The sequence below is a fragment of the Balaenoptera musculus genome, chromosome X (genome assembly GCF_009873245.2).
Source record: "Balaenoptera musculus isolate JJ_BM4_2016_0621 chromosome X, mBalMus1.pri.v3, whole genome shotgun sequence".
Classification (NCBI taxonomy): Eukaryota; Metazoa; Chordata; class Mammalia; order Artiodactyla; family Balaenopteridae; genus Balaenoptera; species Balaenoptera musculus.
Genome location: NC_045806.1, coordinates 20,683,925 through 20,711,437, shown reverse-complemented (window position 1 = coordinate 20,711,437; position 27,513 = coordinate 20,683,925). Strand labels below are relative to the sequence as shown.

At 40.9% G+C, this 27,513-nt stretch overlaps 1 protein-coding gene across 4 annotated transcripts in view; it reads left to right on the top strand.

Moving 5' to 3' along the window:
- Positions 1–27,513, top strand: part of PCYT1B (phosphate cytidylyltransferase 1, choline, beta) — a 167,564-nt gene that overhangs the window by 32,935 nt on the left and 107,116 nt on the right. For 2 of the 4 annotated variants that reach the window (XM_036841036.1, XM_036841037.1), the window contains exon 2: positions 26,869–26,968. The exons of 1 other annotated variant lie outside the window; for it this stretch is intronic. In XM_036841036.1, the coding sequence (XP_036696931.1) occupies positions 26,869–26,968 (100 nt within the window). Of the gene's footprint in view, positions 1–26,273; positions 26,391–26,868; positions 26,969–27,513 lie in introns of those variants that run through there. One more of the 4 variants, XM_036841038.1, reaches the window with a different exon arrangement.

The window sequence follows — 27,513 nt, the reverse complement described above, 5'->3', positions numbered from 1 at the left end:
TTGTGAGAGTTAATGTTGGGGATACCATGGGGACGTCCATTTGAAGGTGTCTAGTTAATGTTTGGTTTTGGAACTCAGAAGAGAATTCTGAGCTGGAGATGTTGATCTGGGAGACATCAGCATGGAGGAGATGGAAGTGGAATCGAGGTAGTGAAATTGATGGGAGCGAAATTAGTCAGTTTCTGGACTGATGGAAGAAGTGGATGGAAATGGTTAACTAGCAAGAGTGCCTCAGGATAATCCTACTACGGGGTAATTCTAGAAAATAACTGACCCTGAGCCATCCTATCAGGTTCTTAAAAGGAGTAAAATCGAAGAGCTGTAATTAAAGCTATTAGAAGCCTCCTTGTATCTGTCTGTCTCTACATGAAATCTGGTTAAATTAATCTACTTTATCCCAGAATCTTTCCAAGATGTAACCCTGAGGAACACCATTTAAAGAGCCAATAGAGGAAGGATCATGAAAAGAGGACAGACATCTCAAATATCTGGGAGATCAGGGGTACCAAGGGCAGGGTAATTCTGTGGAGGGAATATCCGATAGAACCCAGTGCAGCAGAGAGATCACATGAGATAATAAGGGAAAGTCTCCTTTGGATTTAGGAAGAAGAGGTCAATCATGATGTTTCAGTGAAATGGTGAAAACAGAGACCAGATAGGTTGAAGAGCATTTAGGAGGTGGGGAAGTAGAAGCTTGAATGAGAGGAGAAGCATATAGAGTGTATAGGACCCAAAGGTGGATAAATCAGGGTTTAAGATTGAGAGAAGCTAACTTTTCTCTCCTCTTCTTTTTTTTACTTCCATACTTCCCTCCAGCCTTCTTTCCTTCCATCATCCAGGATGTCAAAGCTTCTGGTTGGCTCATTCTTTTAAGATGGTACCAACTTGCAGTTAAATATGAATGGGAAAGAGCCAGTGGGAGAATGTGAAAATGATGGGGAAAATTGATGAAGGGAATGACCCTTAGACTGGAGATGTTGGGATCCAGTGCACAAGAGGAAGAATTGGCTTCACGTTGATAAAGAGATACCTCTCCCACTGTCTTGGTAAAGAAGCTGGTAAGGATGTTTTGGGTTATAAGGGGAAGGGTATAGAAAGTCGAAAGCCTCCCTTATCTGATAGCCTCTGTTTTCTCTGTGAAGGTGGAGGCAAAGTCATAGTGACTTGGTTCTGGTAGGTGCAGAGTGTAATTATGGGACAACCTGGGAAGTCAGGTCCAACCCCAAGGTATTTCCTCTCCACAGGCCTCCAGGCTGGGGCAGGGGCAGTAGGGGAAGGTGGAAAGGCTGAGTGATTCCTCATGAGAGATGTGGTATTGATGAGCAGAAATGGATCTGTTCCTTTATGGCCTTTGGGGCTCCATACCAACCCCCAAATCAAGGCAGATCCAGATCTGTAGCCCCAGGGGGAACCGGACTGACCTACAGCGAAAGGGCTGGATGCTGGCAAGTCAAGTAGGCTGCAGCTTAGTCTCAGCTTGCTGGAACCCACAATCTCATTCCAGCATCAGTTTTGCCATTGAATTAATTATCGTGTGGGCTTCAGCAAATCACTTCTCCTCTCTGGACCTCAATTCTGTGACCCACTATGGTTCCAGTTTCAAGACTTTTCCAGTTCCAAGACCGTGATTCTAGCTTCCATAGCCATGGAACGTGGTTCACCACAGTGTTCTCTGTTTGACCTGATGCTCATATCAAAAATCAGGGCTGGGGACTTCCCTGGTGGCGCAGTGGTTAAGAATCCGCCTGCCAATGCAGGGGACACGGGTTCGAGCCCTGGTCTGGGAAGATCCCACATGCCACGGAGCAACTGGGCCCGTGAGCCACAATTACTGAGCCTGCGCGTCTGGAGCCTGTGCTCCGCAACAAGAGAGGCCACGATAGTGAGAGGCCCGCGCACCGCGATGAAGAGTGGCCCCCGCTTGCCACAACTAGGGAAAGCCCTCGCACAGAAACAAAGACCCAACACAGCCATAAATAAATAAATTAATTAGTTAATTAAAAAAAAAATTTAAAAAAAAATCAGGGCTACCCCACTCCTCACCTCCCTTTGTTTTATCCATTTAGAGTAAAAACAGGTTGAATGATCTTATGGCAAGACACACTGGCAAAATATGCATAACAAATGTTCACAAAATACTTTGGAACTTTATATTAATGTCGTACAAACCACTTTTGCTGTCTTCCGCTTTATTCTTCAGATGCTTCTTCAGAAAGATTGGATGTATTCTGAATCATGTGTTGAATATTCTAGTCATTGTTCAAAGAAACCTGTGTTGAATCTCTTTTTAATGTGAACAATAGCCTCCTAATTTATCTACTTAATAATACTGAAGTTCAAAATACTGGGTTTTCCACATGAAAAGGTGCTCAACATCACTAATCATTAGAGAAATGCAAATCAAAACTACAATGAGGTATCACCTCACACCAGTCAGAATGACCATCATCAAAAAATCTAGAAACAATAAGTGCTGGAGAGGGTGTGGAGAAAAGGGAACCCTCCTGCACTGTTGGTGGGAGTGCAAATTGATACAACCACTATGGAGAAGAGTATGGAGGTTCCTTAAAAAACTAACAACTACCATATGACCCAGCAATCCCACTACTGGGCATATACCCTGAGAAAACCATAATTCCAAAAGAGACATGCACCACAATGTTCATTGCAGCTCTACTTACAGTAGCCAGGACATGGAAGCAACCGAAGTGTCCATTGACAGAAGAATGGATAAAGAAGATGTGGCACATATATACAATGGAATATTACTCAGCCATAAAAAGAAATGAAATTGAGTTATTTGTAGTGAGGTGGATGGACCTAGAGACTGTCACACAGAGTGAAGTAAGTCAGAAAGAGAAAAATAAATAACACATATATATGGAATCTAAAAAAGAAAAAAAAAAAGGGTTCTGAAGAACCTATAGGCAGGACAGGAATAAAGACGCAGATGTAGAGAATGGACTTGAGGACCCAGGGAGGGGGAAGGGGAAGCTGGGGCGAAGGGAGAGAGTGGCATGGACATATATATACTACCAAATGTAAACTAGATAGCTAGTGGGAAGCAGCCGCATAGCACAGGGAGATCAGCTCGGTGCTTTGTGACCACCTAGAGGGGTGGGATAGGGAGGGAGGGAGGGAGATGCAAGAGGGAGGAGATATGGGGATATATGTATATGTACAGCTCATTCACTTTGTTGCACAACAGAAACTAGCACAACATTGTAAAGCAGTTATACTCCAATAAAGATGTAAAAAAAACCCATACTGGGTCCTCTTTGAGGTATAGCAGTATGGCGTTGAACTCCAGGGGCCTTCTTTAACCGATGCTGCCCATCTAAGAATCATATCTGGGCTTCAAGACCAACAGTGGGTCAGGCCATAGTCCTGCGACTCCTACATCTTTTGCCGGTGCCCATACACAGCTTCTCAGTGATCCTTAGTGAAATAAATGTAGAAAGATTTATTCCATCTGATCACTGGAGGCACGATGAAAAGGAGAAAGCAAGGAAGGTAGAACAAACTAAGTCATTGCAAAATAGGCCTATTTTCTTCCAATAATTTCCCAGGTAACAGCCTCTGCCTTGCTAGGATCTGATTACCTGTTGCTGGCCTCAGACCATAGCATTATTGTTTTAACATTCCTGCCTTCCTCTTTATCCCAGCATGAACCAGGTTGTGTGGGAGGCTGGGGAAGCTGACCCTGCTCGGGGATAAAGAGACAGTTTAGCACTCAACAGTCTTGAAGACACACTTGAAAACACAGTGATTCGAAAATAAAGCAGCAAACCCTGGTAGTGTGCGCCTGTGTAATAATGTACAGGGCTAGCCTGTGGATTCATTTTCATATCATCTTCTCATCCCTGCCAAAGTTTTTGACTGGGCGATTTTTGTTTTCCACTCAGTAATTCATGCACACTGAACCTGATGTCAGTGTAAAAGGATGCTGAGGGCTATTTAAACTGGCATTTAAGAAAAAGAACAACAACAACAATAATAATAGGTTAATAGAAGCATCATGAATGGTGTGTATGGCCCATTGGCAACCAAATGTTGTCAAAAGCTTGCTGCTGGTACTCATGGGCTTCTGTGCTTCATCTCTAGTGGGCCTGAAATTGTAGGCGAAGTCACATAATACTAAATTCTGTTGTACCTCCAGATGGTTTAGCTATAAGGTCATTGTTCTATAGTGACTTCGGGGCCAGAGGTCTCACTCACTTATTTTCCTCCATCGGCAAATGAGGGAATGGAACAACTATTTATGGTGCATACTGTGTTAGGCGCTGTGCCGGCTGCTTTATATGGGTTATCTTGGTTAGCCAGGCTGCAGACCTGTAAAATAAGAATGACTATTCCCCATCTTATAAATAAGAAAACCAAGCATTAAGTAATTCCCCAAAGATCAAACACTAACTCATAAAGCTGGGCTTTAAAATTCAGTTTGTCTGACTTCTAAAGCCTCCTGTTGCCACTACACACAGTTCTCCCACATAAATGAGCCGAGAGCCACCTGCTCAAGCTCCCAGGTGATTCAGAAACAAGATGTGTTTGGATGCACTTTGAGAAGTGCTGTATTTAGCTCTGCCATGTTACATTTGGCACATGCTTTGGCACTTTGGCACTACGAGTGGAAACAGATCAGATGTCTAAGCTCTTTGTAGTAAATTTAGAAATTCAAAATAAATATATTTGACCCAGCACTTCTACTCCTAGGAAGGTTGTACATATGACCACCAAAGACTAGTATTAAGATGTTCTTAGCGGCATTATTCATAATAACCCCAAAGTGGAAACTACCCAAATGCCCAGCAGAAGTAGAATAAATAAATCGTAGTATAGTCACACAATGTTATGCTACCCAGCAATGAGAATGAAGAATCTACAACCACCTGCAAAAATAGGGATGAATTTCACAAACATAATATTGACTGAAAGAAGCCAGACATGAAAGAATACACATTACACCATTCCATTTCTATTAAATATTTTAAAAGTAGGCAAACTAACCTATGATGTTAGAAGTCAGGATAGTGGAAGGAACACAGGATGGATGCTGGCAGTGGTTGGTTACTTGATCTGGATGCTATACGTGTTCAGCTTGTGAAAGTCCACTAAGTCGCACACTTAGGATATGTGCACGTTTCTGTATGTATGTTATTCTTTTTTTTTAATTTTTAAATTTTATTTTATTTTTTATACAGCAGGTTCTTATTAGTTATCTATTTTATACATCTTAGTGTATATATGTCAATCCCAATCTCCCAGTTCATCCCACCACCACCATGCCCCCCGCCACTTTCCCCCCTTGGTGTCCATACATTTGTTCTCTACATCTGTGTCTCTATTTCTGCCCTGCAAACCAGTTCATCTGTGCCATTTTTCTAGGTTCCACATATATGCGTTAATATACGATATTTGTTTTTCTCTTTCTGACTTACTTCACTCTGTATGACAGTCTCTAGATCCAACCATGTCTCTACAAATGACCCAATTTCATTCCTTTTTATGGCTGAGTAATATTCCATTGTATATATGTACCACATCTTCTTTATCCATTTGTCTGTCAGTGGGCATTTAGGTTGCTTCCATGACCTGGCTATTGTAAATAGAGCTGCAATGAACATTGGGGTGCATGTGTCTTTTTGAATTACGGTTTCCTCTGGGTATATGCCCAGGAGTGGGATTGCTGGGTCATATGGTAATTCTCTTTTTAGTTTTTTAAGGAACCGCCATACTGGTCTCCATAGTGGCTGTATCAATTTACATTCCCACCAACAGTGCAGGAGGGTTCCCTTTTCTCCACACCCTCTCCAGCTTTTGTTGTTTGTAAATTTTCTGATGATGCCCGTTCTAACTGGTGTGAGGTGATACCTCATTGTAGTTTTGATTGGCATTTTTCTAATAATTAGTGATGTTGAGTAGCTTTTCATGTGCTTCTTGGCCATCTGTATGTCTTCTTTGGAGAAATGTCTATTTAGGTCTTCTGCCCATTTTTTGATTGGGTTGTTTGTTTTTTTAATATTGAGCTGCATGAGCTGTTTATATATTTTGGAGACTAATCCTTTGTCTGTTGATTCATTTGCAAATATTTTCTCCCATTCTGAGGGTTGTCTTTTCGTCTTGTTTGTAGTTTCCTTTGCTTTGCAAAAGCTTCTAAGTTTCATTAGGTCCCATTTGTTTATTTTTGTTTTTATTTCCATTACTCTAGGAGGTGGGTCAAAAAAGATCTTGCTGTGATTTTGGTCAAAGAGTGTTCTTCCTATGTTTTCCTCTAAGAGTTTTATAGTGTCCGGTCTTACATTTAGGTCTCGAATCCATTTTGAGTTTATTTTTGTGTATGGTGTTAGGGAGTGTTCTGATTTCATTCTTTTACATGTAGCTGTCCAGTTTTCCCAGCACCACTTATTGAAGAGGCTGTCTTTTCTGCATTGTATACTCTTGTCTCCTTATCAAAAATAAGGTGACCATAGGTGCGTGGGTTTGTCTCTGGGCTTTCTATCCTGTTCCGTTGATCTATATTTCTGTTTTTCTGCCAGTACCATGCTGTCTTGATTACTGTAGCTTTGTAGTATAGTCTGAAGTCCATGAGCCTGATTCCTCCAGCTCCATTTTCCTTTCTCAAGATTGCTTTGGCTATTCAGGGTCTTTTGTGTTTCCATACAAACTGTAAGATTTTTTGTTGTAGTTCTGTAAAAAAATGCCATTAGTAATTTGATAGAGATTGCATTGAATCTGTAGATTGCTTTGGGTAGTATAGTCATTTTCACAGTATTGATTCTTCCAATCTGAGAACATAGTATATCTCTCCATCTGTTTTTGTCACCTTTGAATTCTTTCATCAATGTCTTATAGTTTTCTGAGTACAGGTCTTTTACCTCCTTAGGTAGGTTTATTCCTAGGTATTTTATTTTTTTTGTTGCAGTGGTGAAAGGGATTGTTTCCTTAATTTTTCTTTCTTTTTTTTAAAATTTTTATTGGGGTATAATTGCTTTACAATGGTGTGTTAGTTTCTGCTTTATAACAAAGCGAATCATTTATACATATACATATGTTCCCGTATCTCTTCCCTCTTGCATCTCCCTCCTTCCCACCCTCCCTATCCCACCCCTCTAGGTGGTCACAAAGCACCGAACTGATCTCCCTGTGCTATGCGGTTGCTTCCCACTAGCTATCTATTTTACATTTGGTAGTGTATATATGTCTATGCCACTCTCTCACCCTGTCACATCTTACCCCTCCCTCTCCCCATATCCTCAAGTCCGTTCTCTAGTAGGTCTGTGTCTTTATTCCCGTCTTGCCACTAGGTTCTTCATGACCTTTATTTTCCCTTAGATTCCATATATATGTGTTAGCATACTGTATTTGTTTTTCTCTTTCTGACTTACTTCACTCTGTATGACAGACTCTAACTCCATCCACCTCACTACAAATAACTCCATTTCATTTCTTTTTATGGCTGAGTAATATTCCATTGTATATATGCGCCACATCTTCTTTATGCATTCATCCGATGATGGACACTTAGGTTGCTTCCATGTCCTGGCTATTGTAAATAGAACTGCAATGAACATTTTGGTACATGACTCTTTTTGAACTATGGTTTTCTCAGGGTATATGCCCAGTAGTGGGATTGCTGGGTCGTATGGTAGTTCTATTTTTAGTTTTTTAAGGAACCTCCATACTGTTCTCCATAGTGGCTGTATCAATTTACATTCCCACCAACAGTGCAAGAGTGTTCCCTTTTCTCCACACCCTCTCCAGCATTTATTGTTTCTAGATTTTTTGATGATGGCCATTCTGACCGGTGTGAGATGATATCTCATTGTAGTTTTGATTTTCATTTCTCTAATGATTAATGATGTTGAGCATTCTTTCATGTGTCTGTTGGCAATCTGTATATCTTCTTTGGAGAAATGTCTATTTAGGTCTTCTGCCCATTTTTGGATTGGGTTGTTTGTTTTTTTGTTATTGAGCTGCATGAGCTGCTTGTAAATCTTGGAGATTAATCCTTTGTCAGTTGCTTCATTTGCAAATATTTTCTCCCATTCTGAGGGTTGTCTTTTGGTCTTGTTTATGGTTTCCTTTGCTGTGCAAAAGCTTTTAAGTTTCATTAGGTCCCATTTGTTTATTTGTGTTTTTATTTCCATTTCTCTAGGAGCTGGGTCAAAAAGGATCTTGCTGTGATTTATGTCATAGAGTGTTCTGCCTATGTTTTCCTCTAAGAGTTTGATAGTGTCTGGCCTTACACTTAGGTCTTTAATCCATTTTGAGTTTATTTTTGTGTATGGTGTCAGGGAGTGTTCTAATTTCATACTTTTACATGTACCTGTCCAATTTTCCCAGCACCACTTATTGAAGAGGCTGTCTTTTCTCCACTGTATATGCTTGCCTCCTTTATCAAAGATAAGGTGACCATATGTGCATGGGTTTATCTCTGGGCTTTCTATCCTGTTCCATTGATCTATATTTCTGTTTTTGTGCCAGTACCAAACTGTCTTGATTACTGTAGCTTTGTAATATAGTCTGAAGTCAGGGAGCCTGATTCCTCCAGCTCCATTTTTTGTTCTCAAGATTGCTTTGGCTATTCGGGGTCTTTTCTGTTTCCATACAAGTTGTGAAATTTTTTGTTCTAGTTCTGTGAAAAATGCCAGTGGTAGTTTGATAGGGATTGCATTGAATCTGTAGATTGCTTTGGGTAGTAGAGTCATTTTCACAATGTTGATTCTTCCAATCCAAGAACATGGTATATCTCTCCATCTATTTGTATCATCTTTAATTTCTTTCATCAGTGTCCTATAATTTTCTGCATACAGGTCTTTTGTCTCCTTAGGTAGGTTTGTTCCTAGATATTTTATTCTTTTTGTTGCAGTGGTAAACGGGAGTGTTTTCTTAATTTCACTTTCAGATTTTTCGTCATTAGTGTATAGAAATGCAAGCGATTTCTGTCCATTAATTTTGTATCCTGCTACTTTACCAAATTCATTGATTAGCTCTAGTAGTTTTCTGGTAGCATCTTTAGGATTCTCTATGTATAGTATCATGTCATCTGCAAACAGTGACAGCTTTACTTCTTCTTTTCCAATTTGGATTCCTTTTATTTCTTTTTCTTCTCTGATTGCTGTGGCTAACACTTCCAAAACTATGTTGAATAATAGTGGTGAGAGTGGGCAACCTTGTTTTGTTCCTGATCTTAGTGGAAATGGTTTCAGTTTTTCACCATTGAGGACGATGTTGGCTGTGGGTTTGTCATGTATGGCCTTTATTATGTTGAGGAAAGTTCCCTCTATGCCTACTTTCTGCAGGGCTTTTATCATAAATGGGTGTTGAATTTTGTCGAAAGCTTTCTCTGCATCTATTGAGATGATCATATGGTTTTTCTCCTTCAATTTGTTAATATGATGTATCACGTTGATTGATTTGCATATATTGAAGAATCCTTGCATTCCTGGAATAAACCCCACTTGATCATGGTGTATGATCCTTTTAATGTGTTGTTGGATTCTGTTTGCTAGTATTTTGTTGAGGATATTTGCATCTATGTTCATCAGTGGTATTGGCCTGTAGTTTTCTTTCTTTGTGACATCTTTGTCTGGTTTTGGTATCAAGGTGATGGTGGCCTCGTAGAATGAGTTGGGGAGTGTTTCTCCCTCTGCAATATTTTGGAAGAGTTTGAGAAGGATAGGTGTTAGCTCTTCTCTAAATGTTTGATAGAATTCACCTGTGAAGCCATCTGGTCCTGGGCTTTGTTTGTTGGAAGATTTTTAATCACAGTTTCAATTTCAGTGCTTGTGATTGGTCTGTTCATATTTTCTATTTCTTCCTGGTTCAGTCTCGGCAGGTTGTGCATTTCTAAGAATCTGTCCATTTCTTCCAGGTTGTCTAGTGTATTTTTTTTTTTTTAATTTATTTATTTATGGCTGTGTTGGGTCTTCGTTTCTGTGCGAGGGCTTTCTCTAGTTGTGGCAAGCGGGGGCCACTCTTCATCGCTGTGCGCGGGCCTCTATCGCGGCCTCTCTTGTTGGGAGCACAGGCTCCAGACGCGCAGGCTCAGTAGTTGTGGCTCACGGGCCCAGCCGCTCCGCGGCATGTGGGATCCTCCCAGACCAGGGCCCGAACCCGCGCCCCCTGCATTGGCAGGCAGATTCTCAACCACTGCGCCACCAGGGAAGCCCTGTCTAGTGTATTTTTGATTTCAGTTATTGTATTGTTCATTTCTGTTTGTTTGTTCTTTAATTCTTCTAGGTCTTTGTTACACATTTCTTGCATCTTCTCGATCTTTGCCCCATTCTTTTTCCGAGGTCCTGGATCATCTTCACTATCATTATTCTGAATTCTTTTTCTGGAAGGTTGCCTATCTCCACTTCATTTAGTTGTTTTTCTGGGGTTTTATCTTGTTCCTTCATCTGGTACAAAGTCCTCTGCCTTTTCATTTTATCTATCTTTCTGTGAATCTGTATGTATGTTATTATGTAAGACTAAGTTTAAAGATATTCTGATCACCGTAATAGGGAGAGAGTATGCTCTACCACAGATTTCCAATTTTCAAACCATTCTGGTGATCTAATAGGTAATACTCTAGGGAAGAGTATCAGATCCTACCTACAGTTACAGTTCTTGGCTGCTCACAGAGCTTCAATGTACTCAGTCCTTCCAGGAGTCAGTATACCCAACCCCAAAGAGAATGTAGATAAGCCCTTGAATTAAACTTGCCTTATTTCTAGGACCAGTCCAGCCCTAGTCAGGTAATCTGTGAATTAAAATCCATGGTGCCCAATCTATATGTGTTGTCTAACAATGGCCTGGCCTCATGGTTTGTAGGCTCAGAAGGAAGTGGATGGAATTGGTTAGCTAACAAGGGTGCCTCAGGATAATCCTGCGAATTGCAGAAAAGCTGACCCTGAGCCGTCCTATCAGGTTTTTGAAGGGAAGGAAAATGAAGAGCTGTGGTTAAAGCAATTAGAATCCTCCCTATATCTGCCTATCTCCATATGCAATGTGGTTAAATTAATCTACTTTACCCTCCAGTGTTCCAGGATGTTACCTCGAAAAACAACATTTAGAGAGTCAATAGAGGAAGGGCCATGGAAAGAAGACAGAGAGGTATTTCTCAAAAAGTTGGGAGATCAGGGTCCAAGAGCAAAGCAATCACCTTGTTGGCAGGTACACTTACACAGGTTTTCCATATATGTTTTTTTTTTTTTTATTAAAGAAGTCATCCAGTTCGCAGAACCAGTCTTCTTTGGAACATCTTTCTTTGGAAAATCTTTCTTCATTGGAACATCTTTAGTGGCTCAGAAAAAAAGGGTTTTATTATTGAAATAGAATCTAGCAAATACCTCAAGCTGAGACATGTTAGAAATATCTGTACTTCCATCCAACTGTATAGCAAACCTCCCACACTGCATAATTTGTTCTAATGCTTGTTTCTTCCAGTCTTCAGCAATGTTTTCTATATGTCTTCCAAATATATTTGCTGACAAAGGAATGCATTTTTTTTAAGGAATGCATTTTTGTTTGACATCAATTTTTTTCTACACATTAGAGCAGCCAGTTTTACTGTGACTTGAAGAGCAGGTGTTTCTGCAATGAGACTTTTGGTTTTTCTCTATTGAATTGTAGCAACTCAAAAAAGGCTTCTAAACATTTATCATTACATAGAACGTTATTTTGTGAAGTACAGGATTGAGTATCACATCTTGAAATGTTGCTGAAAAAAATCAAAGAGATTTGTCTGCATGTTCTGAATGCTTCATTTTTAAGTATCATGGTAATTACAATAGCTTCATACCATCATTAGCTAATATCTCAAGGTACAATATATGCTCCAGGTGAAGTTTAATGCTAATAGCACATATTTCAAATAGTCTTCTTTGCGATCATTTTCGATTCAGCTCTCTTTTTGTCAAATCTAATGAGGCCATCATTGTTCACACCTGATAATGTGGCTGGTGCAGAACTTATACAAAGGGTAGAAGGGTCAGCTTGGCCACTTTTTTGGTGTTAGTTTGTGCTTATGGTATCTTTACTTTCCTATTTCATTGCAGGAAATGTTTTAAGCCACCTGCTGATCTTGTGAGCATTGGTTTAGTTAAAACTAGGTAATATAATCCACAAAGGCACTCATATAGGCCCAGGTAAACTGTATTTTACTGCAGTAAGCCGAAAGTAAATGAAAATATCAGGGGACCCAGGCCACCCTTCTCTATTGTAACGACTTGCATTCTTCCTTTGGAACACCTTGTAGACTTTATGTTGACAGAGATGGGGCACCAGGGTAATTTTGGAAATTATAGTTGGTTGTTAGTAATCCTTCCTTTCTTGTTTTTTAACATGAAAAAATAAATTTAGACACAAGTGTTGCTCTCTAATGGATTGTTTTGTGCATCCCACGTTAGAAAACCCTGGTCTCCATATTTTAAATCTTGCCCTGGGATCCATCCATGAGTGAGAGAATTGCATTCTCAGACTGCATGTTTGACCCCTTGTAGAAATGCTTTTTTGAACTGCTTTTTGGTCCTGGGGCTCTGCCTTACAGGGAGGGTGCTACAGAGACAAACATAAAAAACAGGATTGTCTTTATCAGGAGGATGTCATTGAATATGTTGGTGTCGCTATGGCATCACCCAACATGCCCCTTATAAAGGCACCATGGGAGGAGTTTCAATAAAAACTTGGCATCAGGAAATGCTGTGCTTCTCCTCAGTATCTCTTTTGGGTTTTGCCTAAAGAGAATATTAACTTTGTCTTTGTCTTTGCTTTGACTGCTGGGAGCTTAAAGCCATTTTTGTGCCCTGCCCCCTGAAATATAGAGGACCATGATAGACATTCCTGTGTGCTCATTTCACCCTGGGCCTTTTTTCAAAACCCCTGTTTCCATCCTCACCCACATGTTGCAAGTATTATTTTAAACTTCCATTATTTTATTTTTTTTTTATTTTTTATGATGGCTTTTATTGTTAAATTGTCTTTATCTTTTTTTTTTTTTTAATTTCTTGGCCACACTGCATGGCATGCGGAATCTTAGTTCCCCGACCAGGGATCACATCCGCACCCCTGCAGTGGAAGCATGGAGTCTTAACCACTGGACCACCAGGGAAGTCCCAACTTTCATTTTTTTAAAAGTCACCTCAAGTCCTATGAGGAAGGAGATGGAGATGAATAAGAAATAAGATTATTATTGATACTCGTTGTAAACGTCTTGAGCTCAATTACCTAAGAAAAAATTGGTTTAGTGTATGGAATTTTTATCTCTAGGTAAAGGTGATTATTTTCTATTGTTCGTAGCATCTATGCACTTCTTAATTTTAAGAAGTCATTAATTGTAAGACACGCTTCCCTTTCAGAGGTGTTAAAGTCACAGAAAATGGCCAACATGGATTTTAAGTCATTTATTGCAAGACCCCTTCTAATCTCAGACATGTTCAAATGTGGGGGGAAAATGTACATTTTAGTATCAATGCAATGTGGTATTATTTGTAGTACTAAGAGTCTTCCAGCTGTTTGAAATCCACTGCTGTGGGGTTTGGAAGGTGGGCACGTGGGGGGAGTTACAGATTATGGATGGTCAGTGTTTTAAGGGTATAATAAAATTCTGACCCCTGATAGCTGGAAGGGCAGTAATTACTAGCCTGACCTAGATGTGGATGTTTACACATTGTTTTAAAAAAATGGAATTCTTGTGAGGGGACTCTAGATAAAGTTGGAAAATGTGTTTTTTTAAAAAGATATTTAAGATAATTTTTAGACTACTATTGTTTTGCTTTTAACTAACTTCAAAATACTTATTCTCAATAATAGAAAAATGAGCAAAGGACAGATTATTCTCAGAGGAAAATACAAATGACTAATAAACATTTGAAAAATGTTCACTCTTTCTTGTAATCAAAATAATTCAAATTGAAACAGCGTGATGCCATTTAAAAAAATTTGTTTTTACTTATTTATTTGTGACTGCGTTGGGTCTTCGTTGCTGCACGCGGGCTTTCTCTAGTTGCGGAGAGCGGGGGCTACTCTTTGTTGCAGTGCGCGGGTTTCTCACTGCAGTGGCTTCTCTTGTTGCGGAGCACGGGCTCTAGGCACGCAGGCTTCAGTAGTTGTGGCACACGGGCTCAGTAGTTGTGGCTTGCGAGCTCTAGAGCACAGGCTCAGTAGTTGTGGCGCATGGGCTTGGTTGCTCCGCGGCATGTGGGATCTTCCCGGAGCAGGGCTCAAACCCGTGTCCCCTGCATTGGCAGGTGGATTCTTAACCACTGCGCCACCAGGGAAGTCCGTGATGCCATTTTTGATCTATAAAATTGACAAAGATAATACTGAATGCCAGTGAGATGGCAGCAAGATAGGTGCCTTCATACACTGTTATGTGAGTATAAGTGATGCAGCTTTTGGAGAAGGTAATTTGCCCATATATGTTAAAGTGTTCTTTAAATATTCATCTTTAAAATGTTCATACCCCTGATCTAAGTAATTCAACTCCTATCCTAAGGAAATAATCAGAGTTTCAAAATTATGTCTAGAAGGTTATTTATATTAGTAAAATATAAGCAACTTTTTTTAAAAAATAAATTTATTTATTTATTTATATTTTTGGCTGCGTTGGGTCTTCGTTGCTGCGTGCAGGCTTTCTCTAGTTGCGGCGAGCTGGGGCTACTCTTCGTTGTGGTGCGTGGGCTTCTCATTGCGGTGGCTCCTCTTGTTGCAGAGCACAGGCTCTCGGCGCATGGGCTTCAGTAATTGTGGCTCGCGGGCTCAGTAGTTGTGGCTCACAGGCTCTAGAGTGCAGGCTCAGTAGTTGTGGCGCATGGGCTTAGTTGTTCCGCGGCATGTGGGATCTTCCCGCACCAAGGCTCGAACCCCTGTCCCCTGCATTGGCAGGCAGATTCTTAACCACTGCACCACCAGGGAAGTCCCAAATATAAGCAACTTAATATTCAACAACAGAGAAATACTTAAAGAAATTATGGTTTTTCTATTTGGTGGAACGTTTCATAGCTATTAAAATTAGTGAGAGTTCTATGGGAAATATCTGTACCTTCTGCTCATTTTGCTGTGAACCTAAAACTGCTTTAAAAAATAGTCTATTAATAACAAAAAGTAATGAAGTTGAATACTATTTAAATGATATGATAAAATAATCATAATGTATTGAGTGAAAAAAACTGTCCATGCAGTAAGATTCCAAAGTTGTTAAAATGTATATATAACCTATCAGAAAGCTTGAAAAAGAATGTAGAAAATGTTAACAATGATTGTATTTGGCAAGCAGAATTCTTACAAGTTTTGCCTTCCTCTCTTTATTTTCTCAAGTTCCTAGTAGTATATATCATGATGATAAGAAAAGTTATGGAACATTGATAAGTGTATTTTTTTTTATTATGTGAGTTTAATCTTTATCAGTAATCTTCATCCATAATCATTCTCTCTCTAGTTCTTTTATCAATAATCATTCTCTCTCCAGTGACTTTAAATTCCCCCATTCAACACATATTTATTGAGGACATTTTATACGCCAGGTACTGCCTTAGGAAGTAGGGATATAAAAGTGAATAGAGCAGACTTGTTCCCTGTTTCTTGGAGTTTCCATAGTAGTTGGGGGAGACAGGCCATAAATATACATTGTTTCCTCATCTGCCCACCAGGACCTCTCTTCGAGCTGCACTCACCCCCTTAGCTGAATTAATGAATCTAGTCTCGTGGTTTTAAATATCGTTTATATTCTGATTGCTTCTTAGCCTGTGTTGCTAGCTTAGTCCTCTGTCCCAGACTCCGGACTTGTACAACCAACTGCCTACCTGACATCTCCACTTGGAGATCTAATAGGCATGTCAAATCAAATGTGTGAAATTTTATTTTTTTCTTCCAGTTTTATTGAGATATACTTGACATATAGCACTATAAGTTTAAGGTGTACAGCATAATGATTTGACTTACATACGTTATGAAATGATGATCACGATAGGTTTAGTGAACATTCGTCGTCTTCTATAGATAGATACAAAATTAAAGAAATAGAAAAAAATTTTTTCCTTGTGTTGAGAACTCCTAGGATTTACTCTCCTAACTTTCATATATAACATACAGCAGTGTTAATTATATTTATCATGTTGTACATTACATCCCTAATACTTACTTATCTTATATCTTTGTACCTTTTGACCCCCTTCATCCAATTTCCCCCTCCACCCCCGCCCCCACTGCTGGTAACACCAAATCTGATCTCTTTTTCTATGAGTTTGTTTATTTGTTTTTGAAGGATAATTGACCTACAACACTATGTTCCTGTTACACAATGTAGTGATTCGATATCTCTATACATTTCAGAATGATCACCACTGTCTAGTTATGATATGTCAACATAGAAAGATATTGAAGTTATTAACTATATTCCCCACACTGTACATTTCATATCCATGACTCATTTATTTTGCAACTGGAAGTTTGTACCTCTTAATCTCCCTCACCTATTTCTTTCCTCCCCTCACACCCCTCTCCTTTGGCAACCACCTGTTTGTTCTGTGTATCTATAACTCTGTCTTGTTATGTTTGTTCATTTGTTTTTAAAATTCCATATATAAGTGAAATCATACAGTATTTGTCTTTCCCTGTCTGACTTATTTCACTTAGCATAAAACCTTCTAGATCCATCCATGTTGTTGCAGATGGCAAGATTTCATTCTTTTTTTAATGACTGAGTAATATTCCATTGTGTATGCGTATGTGTGTGTGTATATGTATACACATATGTGTATATATGTATACACACATATATTATATATATTTACATGTATACATACATACCACATCTTCTTTATCCATTCATCTATTGATGGTCCCTTAGGTTGCTTATGTATCTTGGCTATTGTAAATAAGGCTGCAATGAACATAGGGGTCTGCATACCTTTTCTAATTAGTTTTTGTTTTCTTTGAATATATACCCAGAAGTGGAACTGCTGGATCATATAGTAGTTCTATTTTTAATTTTTTGAGGAACCCCCATACTGTTTTCCATAGTGGCTACACCAACTTACATTCCCACCAACAGTGCACAAGCATTCCCTTTTCTCCACATTTTTGCCAACACATGTTAGTTCTTTTTCTTTTTGATGATAGCCATTCTGACAGGTGTAAGGTGATGTCTCATTGTGGTTTTGATTTGCATTTCCTTGATGATTAGTGATGTTGAGCATCTTTTTATGTGCCTGTTGGCCATCTGAATGTCTTCTTTGGAAAAATGTCTATTCAGATCCTCTGCCATTTTTTAATTGGGTTGTTTGTTCTTTTGATGTTGAGTTGTATGAGTTCTTTGTGTATTTTGGATATTAACCCCTTATTTGATATATTATTTGCAAATATCTTCTCCCATTCAGTAGGTGATCGTTTCATTTTGTTGATAGTTTCCCTCACTGTGCAAAAGCTGTTTAGTGTGATGTCGTCCCATTTGTTTATTTTTGCTTTTGTTTCCCTTGCCTGAGAAGACATATCCCCCCACCCCAAATACTACTAAGATCAATGTCAAAGAGCGTACTGCCTGTGTTTTCTAGTACAAGTCTTATGGTTTCAGGTCTTACATTTAAGACTTTAATCCATTTTGAATTTATTTTTCTGTATGGTGTGAGAGAGTAGTCCAGTTTGATTCTTTTGCATGTAGCTGTCCAATTTTCCCAATACCGTTTATTAGATGTTGTCTTTTCCCCATTGTATATTCTTGCCTCATTTGTTGTAGATTAAACAAATCTATATAAAAGTGTGGGTTCAAAAATGGAATTGTTGATCTCCCCATCCTGTCCCTTCCACCCTCAAACCTACGCTTCTAGTGTCCTCCTCATCGTAGGGAATGGCAACGCCATCTTTCCAGTTCTGCAGGCCAGTAACTTTGGCGTTATCCTGTCCTCTCATTCTTTCACACGCTACATCCAATCAATTCCAAATTTTATTTATTGAGAATCTATCCAGAATCTGACCACTTCTTACCACTTCTACTGCCATCCCTCACCCTGGCCCCAGCCTCCATCTACTCTTGCATGGTTATGATACCAGATGTCTCAGGGGTTTTCTTGCTTTTACCTTTGACGACTTGTAGTTTGTGCTCAATATAGCAGCCAGGTGGTCCTGTTAAAACTAAATAGATCATATCACTCTCTGTTCAAAACTTGCTAATGGTTCCCATCTCCTCAGAGTGAAAGCCAGTCTTTATAGCATCCTAAAAACCCCACACCGCTGGGTGCCTTCCATCGCCTTCCTTCAGCCTCACCTCTCTGGCTGTATTTCCTACTACTTTTTTGCCACTTCCTCCAGGCATACTGGCCTTCTTGTTATTCCTGGTAGAAGCCAGGCATGCTCCTGCCTCAGGGCCTTTGCACTTGCTGTTTTCTATGCCTGGAGTGTTCTTTTACCACATGGCTCAATTGATCCTGTATATATTTACACATATATCAACTTCCTTAACTATCCTATTTACAGTTATACCCCCAACTCCCTTTCTCCCTTCGTTGCCTTATTTTTTTCCTATAGCACTTATCTCCTTTTAACATACTACACCTTTTACAATCTTTTTTTGTTGTTTATCATCTTTAAGCATCACAAGGGCAGGATTTTTTTCTGGTTTTTTTTTTTTTTTTTTTTTCTGTTTTGTTCCCCTATGTATCCTCAGAACCTAAAATAATGCTTGGAATACAGCAAGCACTCAAGTAGTGTTTGTTGGAAAAATAAATGATGGGTGGATACTATGAAGACAATTTATTTTTTTATTATTATTTTTTAAATTTATTTATTTTAGGCTGCGCTGGGTCTTCATTGCTGCGTGCCGGCTTTCTCTAGTTGCGGCAAGCAGGGGCTACTCTTCATTGCAGTGTGCTGGCTTCTCATTGTGGTAGCTTCTCTTGTTGCGGAGCATGGGCTTTAGGTGCGCGTGCTTCAGTAGTTGTGGCATGTGGGCTCAGTAGTTGTGGCGCACGGGCTTAGTTGCTCCATGGCGTGTGGGATCTTCCCAGACCAGGGCTTGAACCTGTGTCCCCTGCATTGGCAGGTGGATTCTTAACCACTGCGCCGCCAGGGAAGCCTGAAGACAACTTAAATGGTTTTTAAAAGCTCAAATGAGTTTTAAACGTTCCACATACCTGGGAATAATGTCATTTAACAGTGAGTTTATGGATAATACTTGTTATTTTTTAAAGTACTCATTTCCTGTTAAATAGCTTTTCCCCCTTACATTCAAGACACTTGATCCTTGGTTAAATTTCCTGCATCTCTGAATTCACAGGGGAGGAAATATTTCTTTAAATTTATTTTTAAATTAGATACATTGTATGAATGAATTCTCATGGTAAAAAGTAAACAAAATAAGAGATATATACAGAGTAAACAATGAAAACATTCTTTCGTCTCTTCTCCTGATGCTATCTTCTTCCCCAGAGGTAACTCCAGTTAAAAATTTGTTGTGTATTTTTCTAGGCCAGTGCTGTCCAATAGAACTTTCTGTGATGATTGGAATGTTCTATATCTGTGATAATACAGTAGCCACTAGCCACACGTGGTTATTGAGCATTTGAAATGTGGCTATTGGGACTGAGAAACTGACTTGTTTTATTTAAATTTAATTAATCATAACTTGAATTTAAATTGCTACATACAGTTAATGCTAGGCATTGGACAGCACAGTTCTAAACTGTTTCTACACAATTACCTAGTTCTCTCTCTCTTTAACCATAAATGACATCATACTATATAACATGTATGCATAGTAGACATATTGTTTTGTGACTTGCTTTTTGCATTGAACAGAATGTCTTAGAAATCGTTCCCTGTCTGTGCAGATGTATCTGTCTTGCTGTTTTTAATGGTGCCTGTTACTTCATAATATGTGCGTACCATACTTAGCTAAATGAAAAATGGGTATTTCTTGGTGCTGAGCCGTGTACTGGGTCTCCTTTTCCTCTGCTCCACTGGCATCTGTCGAGGCTTTGCACCAGCTGCCTGATCTGAGATTCTACGTCGTCAATAACACAGTCCAAGACTCCAGTGATTCATATGTGTTGGGCCTCTGGTCAACTCTAAGATCTACTTTTCCTTCCCTCTCTATTTTCAAAAGACTAATATTCTGATCCCAAATAAAATCAGGCCTTAAAAAAATATATTCAGTGATGGGTAAATACAGACCTGACAGCATGGGACTGAGGGAAGAGTTTTGTGCCATCTTTTCGTGTTTCTGATTTTGCAGTTCTAAAGCTGGCCCGTCCTGAAGCAAAAGCCCTCCATGGGAGAAGTAGATTCTTTCCGAAATCCTGCTCTTGTCTCTTGCATATCCTGACTAAAATGTTCTGTCGTTGTAAAAGTCTTTCCAACTGGAAGACATTCTTGAGACAGTTATGGCTTTATTAACTATGGGTAATTCACGTTTCAATTGATTTCTGTGCTTCTAACATGCCTCATCACCATTTGCTAGCTAAATTTACTGAGCCTGGCATCAGACTATTATATGTACTGTATCAGTCAAGTCTTTGTCGAGACGTAGACGGCTTTCTCTAAAGGGGAAATTTGAAGAGAGGTTAACAAAGGGACCATTTACAAAGGCATGGGCAGAGTTTAAGGAAACCTCAAGGCATAGTATGGTACCTGAGGCCTAGGGACACTTGGGGGTTGCCACCCCTAGACATGAAGGGGCAGGGGGAGAATGTGGTTACCAGAACCTCATGGAGCTGTGGCTTTTGGTAAAAGGGCAGAACCAGCATACTGCTTCCTATCAGGGAGGATGCCAGGGAGATGAGTATCCTGAGCTCATTCTTGTCCTACCCTCCAGCGTTTTGCACGCTTCCCATGGACCCAACCCACCTGGAAGCGGGAAGGCAAGGGAACTCATTGGTGCAGTCCATACAGAAAGCCATACAGAGAGGAGTAGAGAAGGGGAGGAAAAAGTAGATTCTGGAGAGGCAGAAGGAAGATATTAATCACACATATGTCATTTCATTTACTCCTCACAGCAGCTTCATGAGATAGATCATTTTATTATCGTCCTTTTATAGATGAGGATACTGAAGGTTAGAGAGGTTAAGAACCAGCAGTTTTCTAAAACTCAAATTTGGAAAATCAAATGGCTGGGGCTTCCCTCGTGGCACACTGGTTAAGAATCCGCCTGCCAATGCAGGGGACATGGGTTCCAGCCCTGGTCCGGGAAGATTCCAAATGCCGCGGAGCAACTAAGCCCGTGTGCCACAACTACTGAGCCTGCGCTCTAGGCCCGGGAGCCACAACTACTGAACTCACGTGCTACAACTACTGAAGCCTGTGCACGTAGAGCCCGTGCTCTGCAACAAGAGAAGCCACCGCAATGAGGAGGCGACGCACTGCAACGAAGAGTAGCCCCCGCTCGCCGCAACTAGAGAAAGCCTGCACGCAGCAACGAAGACCCAACGCAGCCAAAAATAAATAAATAAATATTTTAAAAATTATTTAAAAACAATCAAATGGCCATTGGTTTATGGAAGTAGGATTTGAACTCAGGCCTGTCTGACTGGAGAGCCTCACTGTAGTTAGAAAGAGGTTAGCTTTGGGGCTTCGCTGGTGGTGCAGTGGTTAAGAATCCTCCTGTCAATGCAGGGGACATGGGTTGGAGCCTGGTCCGGGAGGATCCTACATGCCGTGGAGCAACTAAGCCCGTGCACCACAGCTAATGAGCCTGCGCTCTAGAGCCCACGAGCCACAACTACTGAGCCCATGTGTTGTAACTACTGAAACCTGCATGCCTAGAGCCCGTGCTCTGCAACAAGAGAAGCCACCACGATGCGAAGCCTGCGTGCCACAACTAGAGAAAGCCCGTGTGCGGCAACAAAGACCCAACTCAGCCATAAATAAATAAATAAATAAATAACTTAGCTTAAATGAGCAGCTCTGCAGTTGGCCTGTCACCATCAGCAGTACTATGCTAAGTTCTGATTGGTTGATTAGCTTGCTGTCTGATTGATCCAGTCGTCAGTCAGGGATGCCTATTGCATAAGTAGAGGTTCTACCGACCATTTTTGCACTCAAGTCATGTTTGTATTGTATATTTTATATAGTGCCTAATACCTTTTGTTTTAAGTAAATATTTGACAATGTCCAGTTGAACATATTCTGCAAATGAAATGCCCAGTGTCTAATCTTCCCCCTTTAAAAGCTCAATGGGTATATGGCTTTGGTATGGTGCTACCATGTCGTTTACATAACCAGAACTTACGTGACAAATAGGCAACATGTTCACATGCAATGACTGGGTGTTGTGAAATCTTAAATTAGGTAGAAAGAAGTTTTATTGCAGTCTAGCTCCAAGTCTGTGGCCTGGCAAGGGCTTTGTACATGTGAGGTCCAGGGCTCTGGGCCAGGGCTTTTTTTTTGGCTGCGCCCTGTAGCATGTGGGATCTTAGTTCCCCAACTAGGGATTGAACCTGTGCCTCCTGCACTGGGAGCTCGGAGTCTTAACCACTGGACCACCAGGGAAGTCCTGGCCAGGGCTTCTTAACCCTTTAAAATCCTCACTCTCTTCTAGTAAACATAAAAATTTCATGGGCCTCTCTATCTCCAAATTTGGAATATGGCTTCCTAGGGGGGCATAGTCTATGCTCTGATGATCTCTACCAGTCAAGAGGCTTAATTTCTATGACTTGTAGGTTGAAAAGGGTAGAGTTTTCTCCCCATATATAAAATTACTAAAAATTGAATATGCCTTTTTAAACTAATACCTCCTCCCATTCTAAACAGGCCACCTTTCGCCTTTGAGGATTGCTGCCCCAGAGCCAATTCTGCTTTTCCCTTTCTTATTTCCTTCCCTGACTTATCCACCCTACAAACATCTAGCATCATATGAAACACATAGCATGTGCTAGTAAACACTCAACTATGTGATTTGGAGTCTAAGTTGAGGCTCGTTTATATGTAAGTCATCTGACCTATTTCACTAAGTCTGAGTAAAAATATGGTCCCATGCTTTTGTTTTTTCAATTAATTGTTTGCCCCCCTCACTTTTCTAATTAGCAGGAAGTTCAGTATCTCCTTTTTGAGGCCCCTTTATCCTAATTGTCTAAGAATCCTAGCGTATCCTCAGTTCAAAGGAAGCCAAAAAGGTACCTGAGTCTGAGGGATCTACCACTGTTGTTGCTTCTTGCTGCCACTTGGCGTCACTGTTGAAGACAGGTCCTTTACAGTTCAGTGGAGGCAGTACCTGCCTCGCAGAGTTGTGGTATAAATTAAATGAGCTAATACATTTGATAGCATATAGACGGATACATGGCACTAAGTAGGCACTTAAAGATTTTTACATTATGTTATTGGGCCTCAGTTTTATGCCTTATGTAGGGCCTAGACGAGAGGATCCCTGCAACCATTCCAGCTTTGGCAAACGGTGAGGAATAGATGAGGGCCTGGGTCCCCTGCAGGCTGGTATAGAGCCTGGAGGCCAGGTTGGACCAGTCCCTGTCCCTCCCTGGAGCCTCTGGCTCTCTTAATCCCATTGCCCTGAGGTTGGTCTGCCCTTTGTAGGTGGAGGAGACAACTTGGTAGCATAGAATTCCTTCTAAATCAAATGCTTTGCTCTGGCTCAGAGGAGGAGGAGTACTGGGATGTTTAGGCTGAAGAAATACTGTCTCCAATCACAGGGCTGGTTGATGGTAGCTGGGCCTTAACCAAAGTCTTCCTGAATGCAGAGCTTGAATCTCAGCTCAGGAAGTATTCTGCCTCATTTTGGAAGGCAGTGTTCTAGAGAACAAGGCTGTGACTCATTTATTTTTACATTCTCCCCATTCTAAGCACAGTGCCTTGTACATAACAAGAAATACCCCTTCTCCATGTCAACTGCTGTTAATGATACAGACTCACAAGGACACTTAGGAATACTCTCTGCTTTCCATCTCTTTGCTTCTCCCATTTTCCTACTTCTAGGCCACGATAATTAAGAACAAAATGCACAGTGCATATAAACCTTTTTTCACCTTTGAGTAACTACTGTTGCTTTACAACTTTAATTACCAGATTTCACACCCTCTAGAATACAGCTTTCTTGGAAAATGGCAACACCTTATATCTTTAATAAAGTTTGTGACTAGCACATAAAAGATCTCCAATTAGTAATTTATTTCAGATCATGTGAAAAAGAGTCACTGCCCACATAGATTAAAGGTTAATCAGTCATTAATATAAGCTAACCCCATCTGCCAATTCATTTACCTATTTGGGTTGTGTCCTAGAGTTCAATCAAGAGTCAGTTTGCTTGTTTCAATGGGGAACTACACAATAGATATAATTATCATAATATATAGTACTATATATTATGACATATAATAATGAACACTAATAGAAGCACTAAAAATTGCTCCAAGTCATTGAGTACCAGCTACTTTACATAATGATCCCTATTTTTCACAACAGCCCTACAAGATAGGTACAGATTTTACAGATAAAACTGAGTTTCAACTAAGTTGAGGAGCTTCCTTTCAAGAACACACAAAGTCAGATACATTTCTTGCCCCAAAGGCAGCCCCTGCTAAAGAAGCAGTGACAGGCCACCCATGACCTTCCTGGCCACTCCTCCTCCCTTCACCAGCTACAGCCGGTGGGCCCCAGGTGGCACCCGACTCAGTGCCAGCCAATCCTGGTTGTGGCCTGGTTTGAAAAGATGAGCTTGGCCAATCTGATCTTCCTTTAGGGATTTGAATTGGGAAACATGGAAAGAAGCAGAAAGTTGGTAGGAGCAGGAACTGGGGCTGAAAGGCTCAACCCAAAGTTGCTGAATGAATCTTGGGAAGGGAGGCTGAGGAAGCTGTAATGGGCCATGTTCAAGCTGAAGTTTATCAGGGAGGAGAAGGCAGAGACTTTAACGTAGCAGGAGGACATAGAGTAATCAGAGCGGGAGCAGCCAGGTTGATGCAGAGCGCTCTGGGGCTAACCCGCTGCCCCTTTCCTCCTTTCTTCCCCACAGTTTCTGTGCCAGGGTAGCCATAAAATAATCCTTCATCTCTTGAGCTACGTTTAGTATCAGTTCCTTTCTTTTTAAAAAAAATTTATTTATTTTTAAGTTTCTTTCTTCTACCTTCTACTTATTTTATTTTATTTTATTTTATTTTTATTTTTTGGCCATGCCACACAGCATGTGGGATCTTAGTTACCCAACCAGGGATTGAATCCACGCCCCCTGCATTGGAAGGGCGGAGTCTTAACAACTGGACCGCCAGGGAAGTCCCTAGTATCAGTTCCTTTCAACTAGGAGAGCCAAATTAGAACACACAGCCTTTAAGTGCTGGAAAGAGAATTTGAACCCCCATTTTGTGGCTACAGAGCCTCTGCTCTTCTGACTGCACCTGCACCCCTTTGCTACATCACAAACACTGCTCTAGCCCATCACGGCCCACAAGGTCACCTTACAGTATGTGAAAGAGAACCAATAACAGACTCAAATTTCCAGAATCCATGTCTCAAGTCTTGGTTTGCTTTCAGAGTCCCGAATGGGAGGGTGGCGCTTAAGAAAGTCTCAGGCAACTGGGAGGTCTCCAAAGAACTCTGGGACAGGACTCCAGCTCCCAGGGTGGAAGGTGCTACAGTGGGGAGAGGGTGGGCACAGGGCAGGACGGCTTCTTGGCAGGGCAGAGGAGAATGGGGGCTACTCCAGGATAGGGACTGGTCTTATCCGTGCTTCTATCCCCAGTTCTAAGATAGTGCCTGACATATATTTGAATGAGTGAGTGAATGAGTGAATGAGTAAATGAATGGCAGAAGTGGGCCACAGCCCCCCGTCACATATGTGGATCATTCTTCAGTCGAGTCTTCCCAAGTTAAGGAACACCTGTGTCTACCTCTAAGAAATAATTCATGCAACAATATGAGTATGCGTGCAACAGTATGTTCACAGTGACTCGTCACCTTCAGCTTTAAAAATATTAAAGATGATGTAGCGATGACCACGGTAAGGGCATGGTTCAAAGACTACAGATAGATTTGGGATTGCATTTGCCCTGTTTACAAAAATACTGCTCGCTTTGTCTTCCCCTGTCTAGAGAGAGTGAGGTTTTCATTTTAAGAGGCTGACTCAAAAATGCAGAGCCACTTCCTGGGCAAGCTTCCAAGTGACTACATCTCTCTGACAGCGCTCCCCAGAGCCCCAGTGCAAGCTGCCTGGGGCGGGGCCTCCAGCCGTTGGTGGCTGTGGAGCTACCAGAGGAGCAGTTATCTGCAGCCCGCCAGAAATGCTGTGCTTTTAGGCAACCCCCTCCACACTGCACCCCCCCCCCACCGCCCCGGGCACAGATAACGGCTTTGGCCTTTGCGCTAAAGAGACGTCAGAGTTTGTGATTGGCCAGGCCGCTGTGTGTGGAATACAGATGTCTGCCACACTCCTGACTATGGCATTCCTTCCAGCCGAGTACCCCCGGGTGTGGGTAAGTCTGAATGTTTGAAGTCTGCCCTCGTTGTTGGTGAAATGCTCAAAGCTGAGCATTGTGACTTTCCAGGGGCATGACTTAGCATATTTCTTAATCCTGCTAAGCCTCAGTTTCCTTTTCTGTGATATAGAGATGGTATCATCCTGCACTGTAGAAGGATAGAATGCCTATAGGAGGAGAGCAGTATCTAGCCATCGTGGGGCCTGGGAGAGAGAACGTGTCCAGAGCACCGCATCTGGTACCTGGCAGATAGTACACACTGAAGAGCTCTTATTTCTGAAGCATCATTCAAAAAAAAAGGTTTCAGTGACAGCGTCCGTTTTTATTTCTAACAGTACAATATTTCTTCAAAAGACTCAGCAGATATCTTCTACTTAATCACACGCGTGTAGCCAACAGAAATAAAACTTCAGGGGAAGTTAGTGCCAAAGGAAAGTTTGTCAGACTATATTCCCTTTCTCTTTTTCCCTTCTAGACCCTGACTGCACCTGCCCCATTTGCAGATGAAACCAGCTGCCAGTGCCAAGCACCCCATGAGAAACTGACCATTGCTCAGGCCCGCTTAGGAACACCAGGTGAGGCTATACTTCTTATTCTCCGGACAGGCCCTGTCCTGACTTCTCAAGTGGCAGAAAGACCATCATTATTTGAGCAGCACTGGCTTTGAATTGGAGAGATGAATTTAGAGATGACAGCACAGTGCAAGAAGGGTAAACACCGACGGCGATAAACTGGACCAAGCAAAGTAGCCAAGGGAAAGCTGCCGCGGGATATGGGAGTTGGCGCCCAAGCGCTGCCATTTACTCATTCTACTGCCTTGGGCGAGTCATGAGAACAATCTGAATCTGTTTCCTCATGTGCAAACAGGGCCAATGGTACCTGCTTCACAAGGTTTTTGTGACAACTAGATTGCGTTAAAAATACCATAGCATTTTTTTTTAAACTGTGAAGTCGTAGACAAACCTATGCTACTGTAATTATTATCATTCTTAAAAATCTGTGGTTTTTTTTAACATCTTTATTGGAGTATAATTGCTTTACAGTGTTGTGTTAGTTTCTTCTGTATAGCAAAGTGAGTCAGCTGTATGCATACATATATGCCCATATCCCCTCCCTCGTG